At 34.7% G+C, this 20,858-nt stretch overlaps 3 protein-coding genes across 5 annotated transcripts; 2 read left to right on the top strand and 1 right to left on the bottom strand.

The window, feature by feature from the left end:
- Positions 1–3,977: 3,977 nt before the first annotated feature.
- Positions 3,978–6,911, top strand: LOC110631292 (serine carboxypeptidase-like 45). 2 transcript variants are annotated; one of them, XM_021779062.2, is made up of 10 exons: positions 3,978–4,521; positions 4,667–4,768; positions 4,872–4,967; positions 5,234–5,326; positions 5,422–5,501; positions 5,603–5,884; positions 5,979–6,103; positions 6,186–6,311; positions 6,388–6,505; positions 6,595–6,911. In XM_021779062.2, the coding sequence occupies exons 1-10, from the start codon at positions 4,260–4,262 to the stop codon at positions 6,742–6,744; spliced, it is 1,434 nt and encodes a 477-aa protein (XP_021634754.1). In that variant the 5' UTR covers positions 3,978–4,259; the 3' UTR covers positions 6,745–6,911. The 2 variants fall into 2 exon arrangements, with proteins under 2 accessions (XP_021634754.1, XP_021634756.1); XM_021779064.2 differs by having other exon boundaries at positions 3,996–4,521; positions 6,219–6,311.
- A 2,676-nt stretch (positions 6,912–9,587) lies between these two features.
- Positions 9,588–12,101, top strand: LOC110599805 (dual specificity protein phosphatase PHS1-like). The gene is given in 7 exon segments (XM_043950169.1): positions 9,588–9,710; positions 10,061–10,207; positions 10,378–10,605; positions 11,056–11,076; positions 11,078–11,214; positions 11,325–11,395; positions 11,398–12,101. Coding segments are annotated over 7 exon segments (891 nt in total). The 5' UTR covers positions 9,588–9,701; the 3' UTR covers positions 11,676–12,101.
- Positions 12,102–13,003: 902 nt separating this feature from the next.
- On the bottom strand, positions 13,004–20,116 carry LOC110600322 (chaperone protein ClpC, chloroplastic). Of its 2 annotated transcripts, none has more exons than XM_021737154.2 (10): positions 19,970–20,116; positions 18,231–18,819; positions 17,678–17,793; positions 17,463–17,585; positions 17,199–17,384; positions 16,422–16,637; positions 15,783–16,000; positions 14,935–15,010; positions 14,756–14,845; positions 13,004–14,560 (listed from the first exon to the last, which is right to left on the bottom strand). In XM_021737154.2, the coding sequence occupies exons 2-10, from the start codon at positions 18,796–18,798 to the stop codon at positions 13,379–13,381; spliced, it is 2,775 nt and encodes a 924-aa protein (XP_021592846.1). In that variant the 5' UTR covers positions 18,799–18,819; positions 19,970–20,116; the 3' UTR covers positions 13,004–13,378. The 2 variants fall into 2 exon arrangements, with proteins under 2 accessions (XP_021592846.1, XP_021592845.1); XM_021737153.2 differs by having other exon boundaries at positions 19,885–20,048.
- Between the last annotated feature and the right edge of the window lie 742 nt (positions 20,117–20,858).

The following is a 20,858-nucleotide window of genomic DNA, read 5'->3' as shown; positions in this document are numbered from 1 at the left end:
GCACGGGAAATCAAAAAATTTCGAGGCCAATATGGGGCAAATTGAGCATTCTCTTTTCTTGAGCAAGTGTCATTATTATTATTATTATTTGTCTTGACGGAAGGAATTTCCCGTGATTTTCGTTCAAAAACAAACTTTGAGCATCTGAAATATATATATATATTAGATCATGCAGGAGGTAAACAAAGATGTTGCATATTGTTATTGTTCCAAAAGGAGCTGTCTTGGTTCAATATATCAAACACTTCCTCGAGTTGAATGCTGAATGCTAACATTAAATATGATTTTATTTAATATGGGGCAAGTGCCTCAGGATCTTTCAAAGATATAATGAAGGCGAAATTCCAGTCATACTTATGAAAAGTGATGGAACTTGGGAGCCAGTTCAATAATGACTCCCTAAAAAGAAGTTTTCATATTCTTCACGTATCTAATTGTCACATGCTAACTCTAATGCCATTTCATGCTTCAGGGTTTTTCATAATCAAATTTCCTCTCATATCTACTGATTCAATAAATAAATGACAATAACCATAACAAACTGTTAAAGTAGACAAATGTTTGCTAATAGTTATACGAGGAATTAAACTTGAAAATGATTCTCATGTTTAAAATTTCTGTTGTTGACGTCTTCAGCTAGAGGTTGAAACAAGTATTTCCATTCCTACTTGCTCAGAAGTAAAAAATAAATAGGTAACTGCTAGTAACATTAAGTCTGATGGTTAGATAAAGTGAGAAATCAATGTTGATTCAATGGCTAAAAAAATTCATGCACATTGAATCATCGTCCAATATTAACATAAATCTACAGTATCCTCTTTCCCTTATAAAAATTACAATTTGCTTCTAATAGTTGTAATTTTTTTAGACAAGTTTCTGGCTTGCCAAACAATTTGGGTGCTAAAACCTGTAATTATCATTTCAAATTTGCTCCCATTTAGTAGTTGTCATCAATTGTAATGAATTAATGTAATCCTAAAATTTGAAAAGCGTGTCAGAATAGATATATCTTTATTTTACAACTTTTGCTCTTTTCATCTCTGTGAAGTTTCCTATTTAAGAAAATTTTGTTAAGATGTAATCTCAATTATTTAAAACATAGGAGCCTACTTTTTTTAAAAAAAATATGTAAGAAAATATAATGGATGATGGAGATCCATTCTGATGCGGGTGGCAAATGTAGCATGTGAAATCATCCACGCCAACCCCAGTAAAGGCAACAATTTTTCAATAAAATAAAAAAAGTTGATGAGCTTTGTCCCACTACGAATATAAACTAACATCAGGAGGAGCTGAGAGTAAGGAGAACCAAAGTAAAAAACGATTAAAAAAAAAGAAAGAAAGAAAGAAAGAAGAAAAGTAAACCTTTGCTTCCTCTGCAAGAACTCAGAGGCCAGCATAAATTTCCACTCTCAGCCCTTATATAACACATTTTCCAATCTTGATGCTCCCAACCATTTCTCATTCTTCATTTGAAAAAAAAAAAAAAAATAGTTCAACACTTTCAAAAAGTGGCCCAAATCGTTAAGTAACCTTTCTTTTAGCCATAATTTTACTTTTAATATACATTTACCCAAATCTTTACAACCATAAACAGGACAACATCTCATTTCTTCTCAGGAAAAACTATATGATAAGTACTATGTAAATATAAAATTTCTTTTCTAGTAAACATTCTGTCTTGTTTTTATAAATAAATCTGAAAGATAAGAAAGAAAGAGCTGAAACTGGGATATCTTCTTCCCAATTCCAAATTATTAAAAATTGAAAAGAATTTGCCAACAATTTAATTAACTTTATTTAGATATAATGAAGAGAGACAGTGATAAGTAACGATAGAAATGAAGGTGAAGGGCCTCGTGTTTTGTAAAATTTGGGTCCATTTCTTGCAAGTTGGGTAGCAGCACGACCATGCCAAACATGACACAAGGGAATTAATGGATTTTGTCCTGTTCCTGTTGCTCTTTCTTAGTTGGCTTCTTCTTTAGCTTTTCTTTATCTTCTCTGTGTGAGCAGAGAGTGGTCCTAATTCCAAACAATGAGCATTACTATTTCATTTTTCTTTTTGTACATTATTATATGATATTATTCATGTTAGCTTTGAGTTTTTCACATTTTCTAGTTTGATCCATATCTTGCAAGCTTATGAAACTGTCTTTTTTTTTTCTAAATACATGTGAATTATATATAAAAAACAACCAATGATTTCTAGACAAAAAATTGCTAAGTTGTTTTTGTTATGTAAGAAAGGTGGAGGACCCCATTATAAACAATCTATGATGGGGTGTTATTGCAGCTTTGATGGGGAACATGTGGTGTGTTTGTGGACCCTTTCTTTTATTTTTTTTTAATAAAATTTTGCAGCAAATAAATTTGGAGGCTTTAATGTATTTCTCTCTCCTTATAAAATTTTTGTGCACCTTAAGTTTTCACATATATTAAAAAATATAATTTTTTATTAATTTTTTAATTATATTTATTTTAAAATATTAAATTTTATTAAATACTAAAAAATATTTTAAAAAATTTATTAAAAATAAAATAAAATAAAATTATGTAATCAATTTATATATTATAATATAGAAAAAGAAAATAAATAATAATTTTAAAATAATAAAAATAAATAAATAAAAATTATGAGAGGAGAGAATATATTACAATCTTTCTTTCATTACTTTTATTCAACTTTAATTATTTTAAAATATTATCTATTTCTTTTTATAATAATTAATATATAAATTAATTAATTCTTTCAAACTATTTTTTATATTTAATAAAATTTAATATCTCCATTTTATATTAAAGATGGTGGACAAAAATTGTAAGGAGGGAGTATTATATATTAAGAACACTAACCCATTTCAGTGTAAGGTCTATGAGAGAAAAAAAATCCAATGTGGGATAAGTACAAAAAGAAAATGTGAGAAACAGAGAGCAAGAAAAGACTGAGGCTGAGGTCCTTGAGTTGATGTTGTTTTAATTTTTGAAAAGACCATCTAGTGTGTGATTTCTGTATAGAAAAAGAAAACTAACCTCTAATCATTGGTTTTGCCTTTCATCAATGCACCCCATTCGCTTTAAGAAAAATTAAATTAAGGGATTTTTTTTTTAAAAATTATCACATTTAATAACAAAAGCTATTTTAACATCAGATCACCAAATATGCCTAAGAAAAAAAAGAAAACAAGGTTTGATATTGAATTGGAGATAAAAGAAAATTTTTTTTAAAAAAAGTACTATTTAATTCTTGTGATAGGATAAAATTAATTTAGTTTATTTTTAAATTTTTAAAAATATGTTAAATAATATTTATATTTTTAAAAATTCAACTAAAAAATCCATCCCATTAAATTTTAATACTATTACATATAGTTTTATACGTTATCTATAGCTTTTCTCTCACTTTTTACTGTATATGCTAATTGTAAACAATGCCAAAAAAAAAATAATAGGAGAGAAATTTTAGTTAAGCTTTTAGAACTAGGTGAATTATTTAGTATATCTTTTTGAAAGTATAGAAATTAATCAGTTAATTTTATCATACTATAGGGATTAGATTGTAATTTTCAAAAATAAAAAATCAATCAACTCCATTTTTGGAAAAACAAAAAGTTAACTGTGAAAACAGTTGCATATCCTGCCAATACCCATGAAAGATGCTGCCATATTCTTTCAAAGAAGATTTCTTCTCTTTTCTTTTGAGAAATAATATAATATTTGGCCATTTTCTTAGATTTTTTTTTTCCTGAGAAATGGAAGAAATCTTTTAAGGCCACTTTCCAAGTGTAAGAACATACCATTTCTCCCTCCTTTTACTACAACCTAAAATGATACGTGGTATTTGTGGATGCCTATTTGTCTGGTTGGTTTAGAACTAATGAAAAAACACAATAAAACAAAATTACCAGAGAATTGTGATTTCTGAGTGAAAATTCTTTTTTGGGTCTCTTTTAAAGCAGGTTCAGATTCCATTCTCTCTTTTCCTTTTCAAAATGCCAACCATATATATGCTGACTCGGCTTTTACCCTGGCAAGCTCAGACCCAAGGCTCTTGAGTCATTGAGTCTCTCACACATCTCTTTCAACACACCATCTCCTGGCCTGCAAACAAAAAGCAACAACTATAACGATAATAAATCACAAGCCTAGGTGTTTACTTAGTGCCTCCCCACTCTCACTCCACTGTGTCCTCCACTGAGCAACATTTTAAACAGGTCTTTCTTCTCCAAAAGTGGTTTGTTCAAGTGATTTCTGAAATTATGTATTCTCAAGCATTGAGAGCCATGGCAGTGGCCTCACTGGTGGTTCACCTATGCATTTCTATGGGGGAGGGATCTTCTTCATCGTCTTTGTCTCATTCTGATAAGATTTTCAGGCTTCCTGGACAACCCCATGTGGGTTTTCAACAATTTTCAGGTTATGTCACTGTGGATGACAAGAAGCATAGAGCTCTTTTCTATTACTTTGTTGAAGCAGAAACAGGTCCAGCTTCAAAGCCTTTGGTTCTCTGGTTGAATGGAGGTTAGCATTTATGGGTTCAAAATTCACTCAAACGAGAGAAACGTGGTGTTAAGAAACAAAACAAAGTTACATCCTTTGAATTGAAAATGTGGATTTTCAATTAATTATGAAATGGTGTTTGATGAGCTAATTCTGGCTATTGCAGGGCCTGGCTGTTCTTCTCTGGGAGTAGGGGCTTTCTCTGAAAATGGACCCTTTAGACCAAGTGGGAAGGTTTTGGTGAGAAATGAATACAGCTGGAACAGAGGTATAAAACTCTATCAAATCAAGCCTCTATTTTCTTGCAAATGCAGCTGTTTAAACTGATCAGAAAGCAACATTTTCCAATTTGCATGTACTATACATTTCAGAAGCAAATATGTTATATGTGGAGACACCAGTTGGAGTGGGATTCTCTTACGCCATTGATAGCTCCTCCTATGTTGCAGTAGATGACGAGGCAACAGGTAACTCATCAAATTCAGCACCTTCATTTGCAGCAGAGGCAGTAGCCAAATTGTTACCCATTTCTTTTTCCCACTGAGACAAAAAAGCAAACGTTTCACCTGAATATGGTTATCAAATTACTGATAAAACAGTGTTTTGTCCCTTAGTGTTACTTCCCACCCACAGTAAAAGAATCTTTTGCGCTTTGGGAGGTTTAGGTTTTGGATACCTGATTTGCAAGTGTATCTGAACCTTCTAAAGTTACTTTCCCTTTTATATTCTTAAGCCAGGGACAACGTTGTATTCCTGCAACGCTGGTTCAAGAAGTTCCCCGAGTATAGGCATAGGGACTTGTTTATAACTGGAGAGAGTTATGCAGGTACGTAGAGCTGTATACTTCAATTTCCATCTTTTGTAATCCATCGACATATGAGTGATTTTATGCTGCTGATTGATTTCTTTTCAACCATCCAGGTCACTATATTCCTCAACTTGCAAAGCTTATGATTGAAATTAACAGAAAGGAAAAGTTATTCCACTTGAAAGGCATTGCAGTAAGCAACAGCCTTCTTCATTTGATTGTTAGGTCCACTGAAATTAGGACAACTTAGAATGCTTAAGCCTTTGAACTAACATATTATCTCCATTGTTGCAGTTGGGTAATCCTGTTTTAGAATTTGCTACAGATTTGAATTCAAGAGCTGAGTACTTGTGGTCTCATGGGTTGATATCAGATTCAACATATAGAATGTTCACTGCTGCTTGTAACTATTCAAGATATGTGAGTGAATACTACAGAGACTCAGTTTCAACTATTTGTTCGCGCGTTATGCACCTGGTTAACAAAGAAACCAGTAGGTTTGTGGACAAATATGATGTCACCCTTGATGTTTGTATTCCATCCATTCTCTCACAGTCAAAGGTGTTAAGACCACAGGTAAGTCCTCCCTGCAAAATCAATTCTCTTCCAACTTTCTTGTCCATTTACTCTTTCTAAAGTCAACCTCTTGCTTGTAATTCTTCAATGGCAGCAATTTTCTGAGAGGATAGATGTATGCGTTGATGATGAAACCATGAATTATCTGAATCGAAAGGATGTGCAGAAGGCTTTCCATGCCCGGCTTGTTGGAGTTGGCAAATGGGAAGCTTGTAGCAAGTAATTTCTCTTGTACCTTGCCAGTATTTTTTTTGAAAAAACAACCATTTTAGCTGCCTCTGTAAAGTTGCCTGAGCATTAGTTCTTCATTTCTTCTTCTTCTTTTTAATCACAGCATTCTGGATTATGAGGTGCTTAACCTAGAGATACCCACAATCCATATTGTTGGATCACTTGTCAAGGCTGGAATTCGAGTGTTGGTTTACAGGTAACTTCAGTCTTAACTCAGTTCTTAATTAGATTATTAAGGTGTTAAACATATTCTTATAACATAAATTATACAGTGGGGATCAAGATTCTGTGGTTCCACTGACTGGTAGCCGCACACTTGTTCATAGACTGGCAAAGGACTTAAGACTCCACACAACTGTACCTTACAGAGCTTGGTTTGCAGGAAAACAGGTAATACAATATCTCATAACACAAAGCTAATCAAGCATAAGCGGTGAGAAATCATATCAGATAGATATTGGCTCCATTCTACCTTGTAGGTTGGTGGATGGACTCAAGTTTATGGCGACGTCCTCTCATTTGCCACAATCAGAGGTGCTTCTCATGAGGTTCCATACTCGCAGCCTGAGAGATCACTGGTGCTATTCAAGTCGTTCCTGAAAGGTCAACATTTATCAGAAGTTTTCTGATGTTGTGGTGAGGCCCAAAGTCGTATAATGATGAGAGATGTATGTACAAGTAACATATATATTAGTTGCTGTAGTCACCAAAGCATTCTTTGTCTTGGCTTGGAGAAAGAAAAGTGTATGTGTGATCATGAGATTTTCTCAATAGAAAGGATCTTTGAATTGAAGAATTTCTGCGAGTGTTATTAAAATGAATGCTCTGTTTTAGCAACTAGAGTAGATTGGATTAAGTAAAATGATTCCATAGTGAACTGATTTAGTCACAAGCAGCTTGAGGCTCACATGTTTGTCCACTAATTTGGTATGAATTTGGAAACACTGTAATAGCAAAGGCATTGGTAACTTGAATAAATTCAAGAAGCAATACTTGTGAGCGAGCAGATCCATCCATTACTCAACTGTCTCAGTGTAAATTGCCAATTGTTCTCCATGCAATTGAATTGCAGAGATATCAAACTCTCGTAGGTAATGGTAAATTTCAAGATCAGTTGGAAGTTCCAAACTTCACCGGTTTATAAGGAATAGGAATAATAGTCACGCTGATCACGTGTGATAACCGATAGACCTCAAACACAGAAAAAGTCAGGTCTGAGCTTTCTAACAGCCCAGCACGTCAGTCTACTCTCATGAACATGGCCCGAGTTTCATACCAATAGATCTGTGTGTCGGAGCTCAATAGGAAGGGATTCAATTCAGCTAACTTATAAATCGATAAGACAACAGATCACATATGTCTAGTATTGTGCTAATATAGGCACTAGAAGAAATTAAATAGTTATTTGACTACGGCTCTGCACAATAACGAAATTTCATGATAACAGTATAATATCATATTATACATGTCAGTGCCAATTACAAATCACGAAATGACAAAATAAAAAAAAGAATAAAGGCAAAGAAAATGAATTATTGAAACCAAATTCACATAAACATATACTAATTTTATTCTCGATCGCATATCATATTAACATGTAAGAGAGTAAATAAGGATATTAGTAGTTGCTCAAAAATAATATAACAACATAATGAGCCAAAGCCGATCCTCTCCAATAACCCCAAAAAAATAGAGGGGGGAATTTTTGTTTTGGGTAGGAAACCAAGGTCACCATTGATAAGCAAGACCAGCAAACCATCAATGGACCATTCTACAGTGTGATGGTCATGAATGCACAAAACCAAACAAAGCCCTTCTCTCTTTTTAACATCTTCTTCCCCTTGTATGATTTCTCGTGGACCCTGCCTGGTTTCTGTGCACAGTAAGGAAAAATTCTTTCCTTTATCCGAAAATCAACTGCCCACCCCACACAGAAAAAGCAATAGCGCTGCTTTTTTTCTCAAATTGGTTTTTCAGGGTGACCGAACCGTGGCCATGTTAAACCGAATCGGGTTGATATTATTTTTAAATTCTTTAATAATTTATGCTAACTTTAATAATTTAATTTAATTCATCATTATTTAGTAATTCATTAATATTATTATATGGTCGAATTTTAATTGAATTTCACCTTCTTATAAAGTTATAATTTTTTCAAAGCAAGTGCCTGCTTTTTCTCTCGAGCTGCTGCTGGTATCAGTTCGGATGCCATCCGCCATCCCAATTTCAAAAAGAAAATATAAAATCGAAACAACCCAAGAAAAATAAAATGTCAAAACAGCAAAAGGGAAGCTCTGTATCAATCATCGACAGCACCCTACAGGCCCAGGTAAAACCCTTTTCTCTGAGCATAAATCATCATTGCACCTATGCATACATGCAATTCTCATTGTTAATGTAGATGGAAGCCCTCGAGTTTTAAGGATCTAGGAATATTGGGGATTGATAACATCCCACATTTTCATCCCAAGAGCGGAGTTTACGGTTTATTTGTATCCATGGAAATTGCAGGACAAAGAGGAGGAGAGGGAACTGGACCTGGGATCCGACGAGCCTGACACGGCTTTACCTCTCACCGTTACGTCCCGGGTAAATATGTGTTCTTTTCCTTGTTACTCTCTGCTTTGCAGAGGGAGGAAGCCACTGAACTGTGGCTTTAAATGAATAACTTTCCATATTTGGAAATGGGAAATTATGGAAATGCAGGTATTGTATGTGTTGGGAGATATAACGACGGGTCCGGCTCATCGATTTGCTTAATGGCTGGAGTTGGTTCGTAAAAGAAGCAGGAAACTCGCGCCTCTGGGTTCCCGCCGCCTTCACGGGCTCGAAAATCCTCCGGGTCTTCCATCTTTCTACTCTTATCACTGTGCATTTCCATAAAAGTGTTGTGATAAACTCTTTTTTTTTAGTCTTTTTTTTTTTGTTTTAATTTTAAATTTATTTTTTATTTTTTAATTAATAATTTCTCTTTAAAAAATTATTTTAATTTAATATTGACTATGAATATTTAATACATTTATAATCAATATTAAAAAATTTATTATATTATTTTGTTAATTTAAAAAAAATAATCTTTATATTTTAATGATAAAAAGCTATGTAAAATTCAGATTTTAAATGTTATAAAAATGTTGATAATGATTTTTCAATGGATGTGTTAAAAATAATTGTTGTTTATAAGAATAAATATTTATATTTAGTTTAAAAATAATAAGAATGATGAAAATTAAATGAATTTGAATTTATTATTAATTTGTCTAATATAAAATAGTACAATTGAATTCTATTATATTTAAATCAATTTAAAAACAAATGAATTTTTTTCTGAATAGAAATGAATTAAATTCTATTGATAGAATTCAATTTTTTTTCTTAAAAAAGTCATACCAAACGAGGGCATAATGTTTCCGTTTGAAACTTCTTACTTTGGCAGTCAAGTTCCTAGTGCTTCAGATTTTAGTTTGGAAAGTCTCATATCCCTTGATTTGGAGATTTTTCTAGGTAATGCATGGATTTTTTTTTTCAGTCTCCAACTGATCTCCCACTTGTTTAAATATGGACCAGTAACTGCTTGCAAGAAAGGATGCTTGTGGTATAATACATAACAAAATATTTCATTTTTCCACAGAATATACTGTGTGTTTTCTTGCTTGCATGCTATGTCTTGTTATGTTGTGTGGCACAGCTGTAACTCCATGATCTTTCAAACATGACCCAAACAGAGGAGCAGTTCTCTGCTAGAGGAACTAGTACTTGTCTATGTATATATAGTTGCTTCTTATTCAAGATACAAAATTCCACCAAAAATTGTAGTCTATTTGAAAAAGAAAGAAAGAAACAAAGAAATAGAAAGAAAGAGTAATCAAGTAGTTGCTTTTTCCTTAATTAAACATTCTATTACAAGCCTATGTCTTATTGTTTGAACTGTTACCATTATGCCAGGTCGATGCTGAATCAAATAAAGAACTGGAGCAATGGAATGAAATGCTAGGAAATGATGCTATCAAACTCTGTCAAGAGAACAATTTCAATACAGGATATTTTGAGGGCAGCGATGACAACTCTGTTGTTGATGCTTATGAGTTGAAGGTAAATATCCACTTAACAAATAGGTGCATATCTACACAGATGCAGGACTTCTTTAAATTCTATGTGCAATATAGTTTATTAATCTCACAAAAGATGGTCTTTTCTGTCCTCTTGTTTCCCTTCTTATTTTTCCCGAGTCTAAACCCCATGTCATTTAAATTGATTTGCAGGTCAGACTAGAACACATCCTTGAGAGAATATCATTGATCTCTGATGCTGCAAATACAGAGAAACCATCATTAATCACAAATAGCTTGTTCATTGGTGGGGCACTAGCTGCTAGATCCACTTACACTTTACAACATGTAGGAATTACTCATATAATGTGTCTGTGTGCCAATGAAATTGGACAGTCAGATTCTCAGTACCCTGATCTGTTTGATTATCAAAATTATTCTGTGAGTGATTTTTTTTTCCTCCAATTACTTCACTAGGTCTATAGTTTAGTGGGCAATGTTGCTGCTTTATTTTATGTTTTTAACCCTGGATCATGGTTTCGTTAGATTCCTTTTTGTCATCAACAACAATCAAGCAAAGAAATCAATAGACATAAGAGCTACAATAACTAATTGCAGTACTTATAGTCTTTTTCTTTGTAAATTTGTAACTATTTGCACACTTCCCTCCAATAGTTGATACTTTATGGAAAAGCTTCTGGTTTTGGTCTTTTTTTACCCTGTTTAGTCCTTAATTTTCCTCATCCTTTCAGGAAAATTGCATGAGATATGGTGGTTAACGATTTTGATATGGTGTTAATGATCATTGATATTTTTGAAGTCCTCATTTAGCAGGTTCTGGTCTATGTTTGGAATTGTTTACTGATAGTAGTAATCATCTTACCTGAACAGATATGTGACAACGAAGATACAAAATATCAGCTCTATCTTTGAAGAAGCCTCTGATTTTATAGATCATGTAGAATCAATAGGCAGGAGGGTTCTAGTCCATTGCTTTGAAGGCAAGAGTAGAAGTGCCACATTGGTTCTTGCTTACTTGACGCTTAAGAAGTAAGAGAAACTTGCTGGGTAGACATAAAGTGGCCAGGCGGAAAGTCCAACTTCCACTCTGGCTGCTCCTATACATATTCTGCACGCTGAGCATTTTCTGGTTGATGCAGGAACTTGACTTTATTAGATGCATGGAATGCCCTCAGACGAGTGCATCGCCGAGCTCAGCCGAATGATGGATTTCAAGAATTTTATTGGATCTTGACAGAAAACTACATGGGAAGGTATCAATGGAGTGGCAACAGCGGAAGCCGACAATGAAAGTGTGTCCCATCTGTGGGAGGAATGCTGGTCTAAGCAGCAGTTCGCTGAAGCTTCATTTGCAAAAATCTCACAAGCGGTTATCTTCAGGAAGTGTAGATAGTGCCATGAGAATGGAGATACAAAATGCTCTGGATGCTCTAAAAAGGACTAGAGTTGGGAGTGCGAGTCCTACACCGTCTTCTTCAGTTATGGAATAGGCAAATCCAAATCCTTGAATATTGAAGCGATGGATTCGATGAGAAATTACGTTTCTAAAGCCCCAGAGTTCTGGCAAATGGAAAATCTACCCTCTGTTTTATTCAACATCAAGAGGATCAAGATCAAGAAGATGAGAAACACCTTATTCTCTGATGGAAACACTTTCTCAACTGTACAATGGAATGGATGCGGATGATGGCGTATCTCACATGCTTTTTGCCATTGCGTCATCACTTGTCATAAAGAATTGTCCTAAGGCAGTGCGACGTTGAAATGCTACGAGCCTTTTGTTGGTCGGTAGCAGCTGGGTAGCTTCCGCCTCCAGTTGAATAGAAGCGTGTGGTTTCGGTTCAATGATTTTGATTTTCGATACGTTGATATTATGTCATATTACCATATAATATATTTATTAATTATTTAATGTATGCATAATTAAGAACATATTTAAACAATTAAGAAATATTTTTATTAAAAAATATTTAAAATAAATTAAATATAATCTTGAAAGATAAATATCCTTTAAATTTTAAAATAGAATAAATAAAATTTTCAACTTTTAAAAATAAATTAAGTCTTCATTTATTTATGAAAAATAATTTATATTAAAAAATATTGTTAAAAAATATTTTTTAATAAATATTTTTAGGTAATTTATTAAAATGAATTAAATATAATCTTGAAAGATAATTTATTTTTTAAAAAATGAAATTTATATATAAAAATTCTATTAAGGATTAAAAGCATGAAAAATTATTTTTAATTATTTTTTAATATTTTTATTAATTAAAATTTTTAAATATTTCAAATGATAAAAAATAATATTTTGTATGAGATAAACGGAGCTTGAAAAAATTACATTATAATTTGCTTGAAATTCTACTTCAGTCAGAATAAATTTTGTGTATAAAGTCTCATCAACTACCTTATGTATCCTTGCAACATCATAATAAGCATTTAGCCTATAATTAAGGAAATTGATAAGTTGTAGTCAGTTTAAATGATTCAAAAACTTCTTTAAAAAATTATTTCATTCATTATAGGACCATTACTAAGATTTAATACGATATAATTTTAATTAGTTTGTTAAAATATAGTAAAAAATATAAGTTGAACTGATATCAATAAATAATGTTAATCACAAACTGTAATTAATATGTATAGAAACTAAAACATTAAAATTTAGAGATTTTATTTTAATTTATTTTTAAAATATTAATTAATCTACTTTAATATTTAAAGAGCTTATTAAACCCAAAAAATTTCAAAATCTATACAAACTATTAGATTACATTTTAATGGTCAAAATAAATCTTACGCCCCTCGCATCTAGGAAAAGGAATAAACACTGTATTGCATTGCATGTTGATATCACAATTTTCCGTTACACGACACAATTAAAAAAATAAATTTAAAAACGAAAAAGAAAATTACGACTCACCCATGACTATATCCGTTTATTATAAGAGCCAACCCAAATGCCAGGATTCCACTTTATCTGCAAACCTAACTATTTATGCTATTCATGGTTGATATGATTACAGCCTTCAAACCCCAGCCCGCGATTAATCAACGGCTCAATTCCACTGCCAAGTGGCCATTTCCCTAAACAGACTACAACTACATTGCCAAATTTAAGTTTAAACCATGCAGTACAGGCAAAACACGGGCAAAGGTTTCCGAGAAGGGAGCCAGAGCTTTGGGCTTACACGATAGACAACACATCTGGCAATGACTCGGGAGATCCGCTGCTGCCATTGAGCACAATAACATTCCCATCAGAATCAACATCTACGATAACCGAGTCACCCTCTTTGATATCTCCTGCAAGCATTTTCTCAGCCATGCTGTCCTCCAGCAGTCTCATTATGGCTCTTCTTAATGGCCTTGCCCCATAGCTTGGGTTATATCCTTCTTCAACCACCCTCTCCCTAAATCTCTCTGTCACTTGAAGTTCTATGTCTTTGCCCTTCAGCCTGTCAAATACCTCCTTCAACATTATATCAGCTATCTCCTTGACCTCAAGCTTAGTGAGTTGCCGAAACACGATCATCTCATCCAACCTATTTAAGAATTCTGGCCTGAAATACTGCTTCAATTCCTCTGTCACCAGACTCTTTATTCGATTGTAACTGCTATCCTTCTCATCATAATCAAGGTCAAATCCTATCCTTCTTCCTCCCTTCTCGATAACACTGCTTCCAACATTTGATGTCATTATCAAAAGGGTATTCTTGAAGTCCACTGTTCTACCCTTGCTGTCTGTCAACCTTCCATCTTCAAGAATCTGAAGCATCATGTTGAAGACATCAGGATGGGCCTTCTCAATCTCATCAAAGAGTATTACAGTGTAAGGCCGACGCCGAACAGCCTCTGTCAACTGCCCTCCCTCGGTGTAACCAACATAACCAGGGGGTGAACCTATGAGCTTGGAGACGGTGTGCCTTTCCATGAACTCACTCATATCAAGGCGGATCATGGCTTCCTCAGAGCCAAAGTAGTAAGCAGCTAGTGCTTTTGCCAGTTCTGACTTCCCTACGCCAGTTGGACCAGAAAATATGAAGCTAGCAATTGGACGATTGGGGTTCTTGAGTCCAACACGGGCTCGGCGAATAGCACGGCTAATGGCTTTGACAGCTTCATCCTGACCGATGACTCTCTTGTGCAAGGTCTCTTCCATCTTCAAGAGGCGATCAGATTCATCGGTTGAAACTTTCTCAACAGGAATGCCGGTCCAAGAAGAAACAATGTGCTGAATGTCTGATTCAGTGACAATAGGACCTACATCCCCTGCCTCAGTCTCAGCCTTACTCATCTCCTTGCCTTTCTCCACGATAGCTGCAATTTGTGCCCTTAGGTCCATTTCACGATCCCGTAATTCACCAGCCTGTTCAGGATTATGCATTGTAATTCAATGGAATAGAATGGGAGATATCCGCTACATAGATGGATAAAAAGGGAAGTGGATCAGAGAGGACTCAGGGTGTGGGTGCATGTGTCGGAAACCTTAACTCTTCTCCACAGAAACAAATGGGCAGATTCCTCGAGAACTAAAAGGTGCAAGCAGCAAAGCACACACTACCTTTTCAAAGTCTTGGCTACGGACAGCTTCATCCTTCTCCTTTGTTATTTGCCTGACCTCTTTCTCAAGCTCCCTAGCTTCCTCAGGAACCTGCAAAACAGATTGGACAATGAGCAACTCAGAAAAAAAAAAAAAAGAAAGATTGGTGATTCCAGGAAAACTGAAGTACAAGCTCATGCCTGTGCATGACGAAGGCGAACCCGAGAACCAGCTTCATCAATCAAGTCAATTGCCTTATCAGGCAGAAAACGATCACTGAAGAAACAAATAAATTAAATGAGAAAAGAAGAGAACTTCTGGAAGAATAATTTTGAACAATATAAAAAGAAATTAAAGGAAAAAAAAATGATGATGAAATGAGAAAAAAAAAATACCAAGGATTATGATGTATTTGGAAGATATACATTCGTACCAAATAGGAACGAACAGAAAAACTAAAAAGGGAATCCCTATTCCCAAATAACATTAAACCCCAGGTTACCTAAAACAGGAAATTACATAACATTCATAAATCCAACAACAAATGACAAATTAAAAAATTGAGAAATAAATCAAAATAACTTCCACATTTCTTTTCCTTGGACTGCATCACAACTGCAAACTTGGAACTAACGCTATATATGCTAGAAAAATAGATTCCAAGAAACTCATTATTTGTTCTACATGCTCATATAAGAATCATAAGAACAACAACAGTGACTACCAGGAAATCATAAGGGTATGAGCAACAATCGCAATCCAAGAGAATGCCAATACATATGAATAATGATGTCCCTAAAAACAATGGCGATTTCAAATATTTTGATTTCTCCCAAATTATTTTAATCCTTTATCTGAGTTCCTTTGCGAGGCTTCATGATATCGCAAAAGAGTGCAAACAATATCAACATATACATACTATTATGTTCACAAAAGCATAAGCTATTACTTCTCTCTTATTAACTATCTGTGGAAACAACAAGACTTATCGCATAGAATCAGAAGAAAGATGAGGTGTCAAAATAGATGTATTACATGGATCACATACCTGATGTATTGATATGACAACTGTGCAGCGGATACTAGTGCTTCATCTGTGTAACGGAGCTTGTGGTGGATCTCATATCGCTCTCGCAGCCCTTTCAGAATCTCAATTGTTTCATCAACAGATGGCTCAGGCACTTTGACCGGCTGGAATCGTCTTTCCAAAGCAGGGTCCTTCTCAATGTGCTTTCTGTATTCATCCAATGTGGTAGCTCCAATACACTGGAGAAGTTAAGAAAAATATGAAATTTTTTGGACATGGTTTCAACTGCAAACAGATCATCAACTTGGCCACAGAATTGGAAGGAAGAATGTTACATCACTTTCTTTTCTTGTAGTTAAACAAGAAAACAATTCAGTGAAGTAAAAGAAAAATAATTTGTGGTTATCTGTGACTGGTCCAAATTGATCAGGCATGAAAATAAGAAATCATCATATTCAAGTCCAAAAATTACTCATTGACTTCTGGGAAAATGAGCTACCAGTTAATGTTTCCAAAAAAAAAAAAAAGAGAGAAAAGCAGAAGAAAAATACTAGTATAGGACAGACTACAACAAAACCAAACAGTTTCAGCTTAAAAATAGTTAAATTATTCCCCCCCCCCTTCCAAAACAAGTCGTGGAATCATAGATATTAAAGTTACCTGCAATTCACCTCTCGCAAGCGCTGGTTTCAAGATATTAGCTGCATCAATTGCACCTTCTGCTGCTCCAGCTCCAATTAATGTATGCACTTCATCAATAAAAAGAATTATTTCATCACTTTGTTTGATTTCTTCCATTAGCTTCTTCAATCTTTCCTCAAACTCTCCTCGGTACTTAGTTCCAGCAACAAGAAGACCCATATCCAGGGTAATGACCTGCATCACAAAATACATATAAATCAATTACAAGCACACACACAGCCACAAATATATAGCTAATAAGTTTTTTGCCACAAGGACAAAATACATTTCCCAAAAAATTTTATTAGAACTGTACGAGTAGGAAAGATAGAGAATGCATGCAGTAAGCCAGTGCGTGAACATGCACAAAGAGAAAAGAGAATTCATGTCACACTTAGTTTAATCCCTAATGTCCAATACAATCAGGTACCCATCTCAAGCATTTTTCTAACTGACAGCCACGTGCGGATACTAGAACCAGCAGTCATCTCAACTGTAGGGTAACAAAAGCAGGTAATTTGAAATATAGAATCATTCTATACAATGAAGATGTGAAAGAAAAACAAAATAACCAATTTCCACAATGAAATTTTCAATCAGAAAATAGCACAACAAATTAAACCTAGTATTTTAGCAAATAAGGTCACCAAGGCCTACACCAGAACCATTTTTATCAATAACCAAGTTATAGTTCCAAAAAAATGAAACGAAAATATCTGCAGATGAATCATTTGAAGAGATTGAACCAACACTCACCTTCTTTCTCTCGATTGTTTCAGGAACATCACCACTTGCTATACGTTGAGCGAGACCTTCTGCAATTGCTGTTTTTCCAACACCCGGTTCTCCAATAAGACAGGGGTTGTTTTTAGTTCGCCGACCCAAGATTTGGACGACACGTTCTATTTGTGGCTGTCTTCCAACAACTGGATCCAGTTTACCCTGAAAGGAGAAAAAAATCCACTAAGAACAACTCCAAAAATGTAACGTAGTCAGCAAAACAGATTAGCATTCACTTACCTCCTCTGCTAGCTTGGTCAAATTAGTCCCATACTCTTCAAGTGTAGGCATCTTATTGCTGCCACCTCCTGGTCCAACAGGAGCAGGAATATTTTCTGTGCTTTCACCCACCATGCGAATGACCTAATTGAATTGGTAAGATTTTTAATTCAATTAACTTTCAATTTGCCAAGGCAATCACAGGATTCTACAACAATCAAATATGCATTTCTTACCTGTGTGCGGATGTTGCTAGTGTCAGCACCTAAATTCTCAAGAACACGAGCTGCTACACCTTCACCTTCACGTAGCAGCCCGAGAAGCAAGTGCTCAGATCCAATATAGTTGTGACCTGAAAGGTTTGTGGAAATTGGATTAGATAAGATAACCACGTTTAAAAAAAATTGAAAAATAAATAAAAAAGAGTTGAAAGTAAGCATTTGTACCCTTTCAAAAAAAAAGAAAAAGATAAACAGAATGCAAGCATTTGTATGAAGATTTATGCAAAAATTAGAACAAATCCACAAAGTACTGAAAATTCATACATGAATTGGATATAGTGAACCATACATGCCAAGAATGCCCGTGTCACATTTTGAGATTTACATTTACTGAATTCAGTGTATAAAAACACACAGCAAAATTAAACAAGGTTTTCAACTTAAAGGCAAGCACTACAATCCAGGGGGCAACATATGATAATTGCCAAACACCTAGTTTCTGCAACATGTTAAACCCTAGTTCTGAAGTCCATGCCAGAAAAGAGGAAGGAAAGAAAATGATTCCTACCAAGCTGGCGGGCTTCCTCAAGTGAGAGTTCCAGCACACGCTTTGCACGAGGAGTAAATGGAATTTCCACAGCAACAAATCCACTGCCCCTCCCTATTATCTTCTCCACTTCTACACGTGCATCCTTGAGATTGATTCCCATAGATTTGAGCACCTTTGCCGCAATACCAGTTCCTTCACCAATAAGACCCAGCAAAATTTGCTCCGTGCCAACAAAGTTGTGACCAAGCCGTCTTGCTTCCTCCTGGGCAAGCATGATTACTTTAATTGCTTTTTCCGTGAAGCGTTCAAACATTGCCCTAGGTGAAAACCGCTTTGCCTTCTGTTGCCTGCGGGACATTGTGATTCCAACCTTGGAATGGAAATCTTGTCCGGATCTTAGCAACATATCTAAAGAGTTTGAACTTCGCAGACCTGAGAATCCTCTCAATACCAATGTTGGTGATCGTGAACTACACATCATTTTAGTGGTTGCCCTTCTTGATGTTTCAGATTCTTGAGATTGGCCATGCTTTACACCAGAAGCTATGGCAGGAATATTAGTAGAATGAACCAGAAGCCTTGCCATGTGATATCCCACAAGAACAGTCTGCATTGCATTATTTTGCATCTTAGCAAATAAAACACTTTATATGAAGAGATAAAGAAAAACTCAGGCCCCTAATTATTGTGAAAAGTGAAATATGAAATAGCAGTCGGCCTGCTGCAATTATATTAAAAGAGCACCACTAAAATACACCAACAAAATCCTCAATAAAGATGTTATTCAGAATGGGAACTCTCCCTTGTTGCTAATTATATTTGTTATAACAAATTCATAGAGCAAGACTCCAATGTCAGGACTCAGTGAAGTACATAAAAAAAAACTATGAAAAAAAGAAGAACTACATCATCATTAATCAGTTTCAACAGAGAAACACAAAATTATCGCATTATCTATACTCGGTTAGCAAAAGAAAAATAAATTTGCCAAGAAATCCAGCTATAAAAGTGCATGCACGGTATGCAAGTCAGGGTTAAAAGAAAATTTTGTTCGAGATGCAAATTTTGATCAAAGGACTAAGACATATAGACCGCCATGCCCCAAAAGGGGGCTATAAGAAAGTAGAAAGCACAAGTGGCCTTAAAGGGTATTACTATGAACTCTAATAGAATAACTACCAATACATAAACTGAAGCTTCTTCATCACTAAGCACCTAAGGGGTTTACATTCTTCATTTCAATTCTTGAGAACAACCCAGGTATGATTATGACCAGAATTCATTTCTATCAGCTTTTGAAACTATAAATTCAATATTAAAAAGCAACCAGTATCAAACCAAGCCCGCAAACATTTCAGTAAAGATAAAATTTATAAAAAAGAAAAGTGCCACCTGCCTATTCGGAAGGCAAAATCTAACAGAAAGAAAATCCACCAATTTATATCCTGCTGATGAAATATAGCAAAACAAAAACTAAAGAGTTTCGAGCTCAAGTATAATAAGGATAGATATATCGGAAACTTAGCTAACATGATTAATTACAAAATAAAAGAGGGAGAAAAAAAAAAAATTTGTGAGCATCGAAACAGGGATACATCTAATCAACAGCAGGTCAAAAACCCTAAGTTCCAGAGCAGAAATGCAAGAAGTACAAAAAATCAAACAAGCTTACCAAAAATTCCAAGAATTAAATCGATCAGAAGAACGATCAAGAAGAACAGAAGTAAAAATAAAAATCCAGAGGGAGAGAGAGAGACCTGAAGAGGTCTTTCTTTTTTCTTTTTTTTCCTTCGTTGAAGAGAGAGGCCCCTCTTTTATGGTCGGCCGAGAAGGAAGGATAGATAATTAGATATATAGGTGTGGTTTATAATATTAGACGCTGTTTTTGTTACTCTCCTCTCTAGATTTTTTCATTTTTCATTTTATCCATTTTAGTCTCCTCCGTATCCGTACCGTATACCATCCCATCAGCGTTTCAAGGACCTTCATCCGGTAAAAGCCACATTGGCTTCTTCGATGCAATGTCACTGGCGCCTCCACACCGTCAGATTCGTAGAATATTACACGTGGTTTATAGATTAAACCATTGCCGATAATTAAAGCGGGTAGGTTCCGGAATCCCGTCGAGTCCCTAGATTTTTTACGTTTTCCATATGTGCCTAATTTGGCCCTTTCTTGCTCCGTCGCTGTAGATTAGTAGTATACGATACGTGAACCGAATCTCCCTTGACATAAACGACGTTATATTTACTCGAATTAGTTAAATTACTAATAATATATCTTTCATATATAGTTTAAAATAAATAAATAAAAAATTATTATGCTTACGAGTATCTGTAATTCTCTCATCTATCATCTATTTAGCTCGTATTTAATAGAATAAAGGCTAAAAGCATAAATCACATTGGGTATTGAAATATGTTTTCTAGAAAAAAGGATGAGTGATACGTGAGCTTATAGGTGGGGGTAGAGAAGAGCAACTTGTAAGAAGTAGGGCCTTACATTTTTAGGAAACGTCAGTGAATGAGATGGGTGGTGGGTCCCAGTTGTTGATAATTATTGGATCGGCCGCCAATATTTGACCTTGTTTGGCAACTCCACCGGAATCTCCTGTTTTTATAATCTCTTCCGTTAAATGGTTATGTA

Source organism: Manihot esculenta, chromosome 14 (genome assembly GCF_001659605.2).
Source record: "Manihot esculenta cultivar AM560-2 chromosome 14, M.esculenta_v8, whole genome shotgun sequence".
Classification (NCBI taxonomy): domain Eukaryota; kingdom Viridiplantae; phylum Streptophyta; class Magnoliopsida; order Malpighiales; family Euphorbiaceae; genus Manihot; species Manihot esculenta.
The sequence above is the reverse complement of the archived record's forward strand: the minus strand, read 5'-3'. Positions and strand labels throughout refer to the sequence as shown.

Excerpts from the sequence above, each read along its gene's own strand:
- LOC110631292 (XM_021779062.2), top strand. The coding sequence starts at position 4,260 with ATGTATTCTCAAGCATTGAGAGCCATGGCAGTGGCCTCACTGGTGGTT. Across the intron at positions 4,968-5,233 it reads AGTAGATGACGAGGCAACAG|CCAGGGACAACGTTGTATTC; the intron begins GTAACTCATCAA and ends TATATTCTTAAG. Across the intron at positions 6,506-6,594 it reads CTTGGTTTGCAGGAAAACAG|GTTGGTGGATGGACTCAAGT; the intron begins GTAATACAATAT and ends TCTACCTTGTAG.
- LOC110600322 (XM_021737154.2), bottom strand. The coding sequence starts at position 18,798 with ATGGCAAGGCTTCTGGTTCATTCTACTAATATTCCTGCCATAGCTTCT. Across the intron at positions 14,846-14,934 it reads TTCGCCTTCGTCATGCACAG|GTTCCTGAGGAAGCTAGGGA; the intron begins GCATGAGCTTGT and ends TCTGTTTTGCAG. Across the intron at positions 14,561-14,755 it reads GTAGCCAAGACTTTGAAAAG|GCTGGTGAATTACGGGATCG; the intron begins GTAGTGTGTGCT and ends AATCCTGAACAG.